Below are 6,107 nucleotides of genomic sequence, written 5' to 3'. Positions count from 1 at the left end.
GGCGACAGGACGTGATGAGCCTGCCACCAGCTAGCACTGTGCCTGCCACGTAACAGCCCAGGCGCTAGACAGCGGGACAGTTACCCAGATCTCTGTCTTCCCGTTGTTCTTCCTGCATCTCTCGGCCAGTGAGTAGAGCTCCACGGTGGTTTCGGATATGAGGTCCACATTCTTGCCCTTCACGATGATCTGCATTACCCGCCCCTTGTTGATGTGGGCGTCGAAAGTGCTGTCCCAGGGCGGGTACATGGTGGGCTTCTTCTGAATGTACATCTGCCCGCTCTCTGGGAACAGAAAGAGAGGTCCCATTACCCCCTCGGCCAGCCTGGGGGAGCATTCAACTCATCTCGACAGGGGGACCCGTTCCCTCTGCTCTCGGGGGAAGACACATTCTGCTCAGAGGATGAAAGGAACATATGAACGGTCAGAGACAGGACAGGACGACACAGTTCTCAGATCCAAATACAAGGCAGGGCACCGAGTCTTACAAGCCGGTGGAGATAATTTGGACAACAGCAGCCTGATTGTGTCTTGGACTGGAAATGTTCTTTTCCTACTCAACTGTTAGCAGCTTTGCTTTGGGTGTGAATATTGGAGCAAATAAACTAAAAAAAACCAAACCAAACCAAACAAAAAAAACTTCTCTGCCTTCTGAGATCCTTCTTTGTTAATTTATAAAGGGTCAACTATATGCCAATTACTTTCACTGATATTGAGTAAAAGAAAGTCTACATCAAACCACGTGTGTTCACCTGAAAGACCCGGTGACATAATTTAAGCTTATAAGGAGTGACCCTTTAAGGATACTTTAAAAATTTCCATCTGGCATAAATACACTAGGGAACAATAACTATTAGAACATAATAGGCTGTTATTTCCTTCTCTAATTTTTTTTTTTTTTTTTTTTTTTTGCAGTCTGTTTGGCCGGGGCTGGGTTTGAACCTGCCACTTCTGGCATATGGGGCCGGCGTCCTACTCCTTTGAGCCACAGGTGCCGCCCTCCTTCTCTAATTTTTGAATGAAGATACATTTCACACATACCATGGACCCTAAGCAAAAGTTGGCTACAGAGGTGTGGGTGGTCTGGGCGCAGGGAGCCAGCAGAGCAGGCTGCACACCCACAGGTGGGAAGGTGGACAGGAGTGAGCCCTGAACGCTTAGGAGCCCAGACTGACGGATCAGGTGCAGGGAAGCATCTCTGGAAGCTGCCAAGGGACTGGGAAGGAGGTTACTAATGGAATCAAGGACCTTTGTGCTGTCTTTTGTCCACACTGGATTTTCTCTGGTATTTATTCCTTAATCATTTCAGGAGCAGAAAATAACAGCTATATTAGAGTGTTTGTTTCATGTGACATAAGCAATTCAGAGGTGGATTTAACAATTCAGAGATGTTGATGAAGCAATAGGAGAAAAAATCTGTGTAAAGCCAGGAAATAAAGCCAACTCCAAGGGCCCCTTCTCTCCAAAACACGAGGCTAAACGAAGCAGGCACTTAGCAGTTGTTAAAGATTTATTTGGGGGATACGCACGGTATTGAATAAGCTGAAACTTCAAATTTCAGATAAACTTGGCTGGTGAAGGTATAAACCAGGACACCATTAAGGGAGGAAGAGGAAGGGGAAGAGTTTTATGACTTGGTTAAACAGATTTTGGACTGAAGATCGGGCTTGTTAGGAACCAATGACTATATTAACAATCACGGTCCCAGTTTACGTCCACAGACTCGAAGCTTCCCTTCCAGATGGTTTCTTTCAACTGTAACCATTGCACAGGTGCAGAGAAAAGGCCAAAAGTTTCCAGAGAGAGGGCTAAAATCCCTGCGCAAGGCATTTTCTTTTTCTTTTTTATATTCTCATCCACTGGATTTGTAATCAGGTCAAAAGAAGCCAGAACTCAGTTTTCTCTCTGTTGTCACTGAGTGTTCTGGTTTGCAAAATCTCACCCACTGAATTGCTGCGGCCTTCTGCTGATTCATCTCAGAAAATGCAGCCTCATGCACCAAAGATGGAAGCAGATTTAGATTCTAAAGAAGTAATCCCTAGTGACGATGTTTGGAGAGATTTCTCTATTTTTCTTTTGAGACAGAGTCTCACTCTGTCACCCTGGTAGAGTACTAGGGCGTCATAGTTCACAGTAACTTGAAACTCTTGGGCTCAAGCAATCCTCTTGCCTCAGCCTTCCGAGTAGCTGGGACTATAGGTGCCTGCCACCATGCCCAGCTAATATTCCTATTTTTAATAGAGATAGGGGTCTTGATCTTGCTCAGACAGTTCTTGAACTCCTGAGCTCAAGCAATCCACCTGCGTTGGCCTCCCAGAGTGCTGGGATTAATAGTCCTTCAGAACAAACCCAAAACAAAATCAAAACCAAAAATTTCCAGGTATCCTCATGCCCCACAGGCTAATCTGGAAAAATAGTTTTCTTCTTTCCTGACAAGGTCTCTTGATCCACAAGGCTGATTAGACCAAGTTCAAAGGCAAGGCCAAAAGAAGAAGAAGGAAAAACAGAAAAGCTCTCAGGAGGCAAATGTCAGCAAGACCTGAGGTTGTAAAGAGAACTGGATCCAGGAGACCCATTAAGTCAAACACAGCTTTGAACAGCTCAGGCATTTTGCACTTCAAAGATGTCTGTGACATTTGAAAGGTTTTAGGTCCTCAGCGAGTGACATTCTCACTTTTAACTAAAGGGAGAGAACTCTGGGCAGGAGGGAAGTCACGATGATTCAGAATCTCCTGGGCTTTGATGTCTTCAGAGTACTTGGAAGGATAAAGTCAGCCTCAAAATCAAAAGTCTTTTATTGGGGGGGGTGCACAAAATAGTGGGATTTTGAACCCCAGAATCCAAGTCAGTTTCCCCTTGCATTTGTGAATGTCCCGCCCCTCCTGGCCTTTTTAGGATGAACCTGTATGGACAACGCACACCTGCGGCCCAGTGCGCCCTCTGCCCTTCTCTCTGCCCTTGTCTGTTCACCGTGTTGGTCACCTGCCATGTGATAATTTTGCTTATTGCCCGTCATCTTCTGCAGGAGAGGACACTGTAAAGGAAGGTGCTCTTTCTGGGTTCTTGTGGCTCGTTTGGGACTTTTTCCTGCTCCCTGTTCTGTCCCTGGCACCCTTACAGTAGGTTCTCCATAAACACTTTAGTGTGAAAGGACTGTGACAGCCTCTATAGTCCCGGCAAACCCGCATCCCTGGTAGTCACACTTTTCTGCAGTGTCTGCAGAAATAAACGTCTGTAGGGAGACAGGAAGAGCTCCAGAGGGTGGGCCGGTCTTGGGATACAAACTCCCTCCCACCCTGCTTTTGGAAAATGCACTTGACTCTTAAAATGCACCATGAGGGACGGAGGAGGCTGGTGGAGGTGGCCACAGACAGGTCTGTGCACGGAGGACTGTCCCAAGAGACCCTTCCGGGGCAACCTCAGGTGCTGCCCCGTTCTTCTTACCATGAACTGCATATATTTAAATTTGATGAGACACAACAACGCTGCCACTCACCTAGGGCCTTTGTAAGTGCCAAAGTATGTTTTCTGAAACTTGGATTCTATTAGCTAGTTACAGAAGCTTCGCAGCCAGAGAAGCAGCAAGTGCTCCTGGGGGCTGATCCCGGGGCTGGGCAGTCTCCGTCTGCCTGGAATGATGTCCGGTGACCAGGCTGAGTGATACAGAGCCTACATCTACTCAGCTCTCTGGGTTCCTCCTTTTCCATTAGCTCTCAGAGTTCCTGCCACCTGCTGTTCTCCTTCCCTTTGTCTGTGTGAACTGGGACAGCCGTGGGTCACAAGGTTATAGTTCAGGTTCATCACCACCTGTGTGTCCTTGAGGACATACCTGGTTTCCCTTCACACTGGTGTCCTTAACTGCAGAAGTCAGCTGAACCAGACGACCTTGAACGCCCTTGCCTCATACCGATCAAGATGCTGTTCCTCCTCCCCGACGGGGACACCCCCTCCTGCTTACCTGATTCCACATACTCTTTGACAAGCACGGCACAGTAGGGGTTAACCGCCTCGCCCTGACAAGACGGGCAGGACCCACAGTCAAAGTTGGACAGCCCAATTCGAAGGAACGGTGACATGGTGGCTCCCTGGAAAATGACAACAGACAAACGCTATTTGGGGGATGTGAATACATTATTTTGGGTGCCCTGTCTGCCCTTAATTAGAGCTTTATCTCTGACAGCCAGAGCTGCCAAGGGGTCAACTATGTCTCTCAACCCAGGTTGTCGCCTCCCCTCTGCCAAGGGCATTACTGGACTCACCCGGAACCACGGACTGACTCCCTGAGGGAAGAGGGAAGTCTGCGTTCAACCTTCTCAGTGAGAACTTGCCGGAGCGTCAACCCCACTCCAATTGATGGAGTTATGCCCACTGAGGCAAAAGTCTCTTAACTTTTTATTTCTTCTGCATTTGAGCTGGTGTTTGGGGAATGACGCGTGGTACCGAGACGATGCTTTTAGAAAGAACGAGTCTATTTTGGTCGCACTAGTTAAATATGACACCGCAAAATTCTTGCACAGTCTATTTGTGTGTGTGGTGGAATTGGCTGGAGGTATTTAGCAGCTGATCCCTGTTCACTTAGGACAGTTTCAAAAACGTCTCTTTCTTCACAGTTAAACACATACACACAAAACAAAAGCCTTCAGACACTATGAATCACTTAGAAAACACCAAACTGACTCACGGCTGTGAAACAGGGCTTTCTCATTTAAGGATAAATAAAGCACTTCAGAAAGGACAAAAAATTGATAAGTGTGTTTTCCAAGAGGTAAAACTTATTATCATAGGGTCAGCCACGGATTCAGAAATCAGTCTGATTCTGCTGCCGACTTTGTACGATTTGCCCACCTACTCGAACCAAACACCTTGTTTTTCTTTTTTAAATTAACTATCCCACAAGGTCACGTTTATCTGCAGCTATCAGCTCATATTCAGTGGACTGAACTATGACAGTCCATATTCTTTGGACTGTCACTAAATTTTTCCATACTAGAATAATGCATCTTTCAGATAGCGTCTATTGACGGTATGTTTTATAATTAGGAATACTGCATCAGACTAGACCACCAGAGTACTGCAGCATTGCAGATCAAGTGAGGCTACTATTTGCAAGGTCTTATCCATTTAAAGAAAATGACTTCAAGGCGAAGACCTAACTAGGGAACTCTATGGTCAGTGCAACAGACAATAAGAGAACATGATTCTTACATACTAAGTATATATAAATTTGTTTTAAAAACCCCACTATTTATGACCCAAGTAAATAAGCGGCCAAAGCTCAAACTACACAAGATACAAAAACCATAATTGCAACCAGTTATGTGGAAAATATTCCCTTATGTAATTTGAGAAATTCAAAATAAAATAAAATACTATATAATTGTGTTTCTAGGACATTCTTGAGAAGACAAAGCTAGGTGGAGAAGAATAAAATCAGTGGTTACAGGGCGTTGGTATTACCAGGAACAGGTGGCAAGGGCAGGTTCTGGGGGAGAGAGAACTGTCCTTCAGCTCCGCCGTCAGACAGGTCATGGACTGTGGAACAGTTCACAGAACTACCCACCAAAATCAGAAGTCATTTTACCGTACAATAATTTAAAACCAAAAGAAAAAAGTATATATGTAATAGGGATTTCAAGACATGGATTATAAGTCCAGAGGTTATAAAGATAAAATAGAATGAATATATGTTAGAAAACTTGAAATTCATATAATAAAATATATGCTAAAATCTTAATCTCAAATGACTGAAGGGAAATATTCAGCCTTTGCAAAGAATAAAAACCCTTTTTACTCTTTGGTATTTAAGCTCTTTTGAATACTTGCATTTAGCTGAGCATAGCTGGGGAAAAATACATTAGACATAATGCATTTTCGTTGAGGATCAATTAATATTCCACTCAATTTACATTTTAATAATAAGAGTTAAAACACTAAAACACAAAATAAAACATAATATTATGTTTTTATTTGTGCAATGAACAAGTACTTTTGAAATGCTTTTACCTAACGTTGGCAAGAACACCGTGAATCACGTACTTTCATACAGCGAATTTCATGCTCTGTGAATTACAGCTCAGCTTTTATTAAAAATAAATGACTCCTGAATA

General features: G+C 44.4%; 1 protein-coding gene across 2 annotated transcripts in view; it reads right to left on the bottom strand.

Annotated features, from left to right (window-relative positions):
- PRKCQ (protein kinase C theta) overlaps positions 1–4,090 on the bottom strand; it is a 51,213-nt gene extending 47,123 nt beyond the window's left edge. Inside the window, exons 1-2 of one of the 2 annotated variants that reach the window (XM_012803290.2) lie at positions 3,959–4,090; positions 85–284 (exon numbers count right to left, since the gene is read on the bottom strand). In XM_012803290.2, coding sequence (XP_012658744.1) covers positions 85–118 — 34 coding nt within the window. In that variant the 5' untranslated portion in view covers positions 119–284; positions 3,959–4,090. The remainder of the gene's footprint in view (positions 1–84; positions 285–3,958) is intronic. The other variant, XM_003786829.3, reaches the window with a different exon arrangement.
- Positions 4,091–6,107: the final 2,017 nt, after the last annotated feature.

The sequence above is a fragment of the Otolemur garnettii genome, unplaced genomic scaffold, assembly GCF_000181295.1.
Source record: "Otolemur garnettii isolate 467f Iridium unplaced genomic scaffold, OtoGar3 scaffold00019, whole genome shotgun sequence".
Taxonomy (NCBI): domain Eukaryota; kingdom Metazoa; phylum Chordata; class Mammalia; order Primates; family Galagidae; genus Otolemur; species Otolemur garnettii.
The sequence above is the reverse complement of the archived record's forward strand: the minus strand, read 5'-3'. Positions and strand labels throughout refer to the sequence as shown.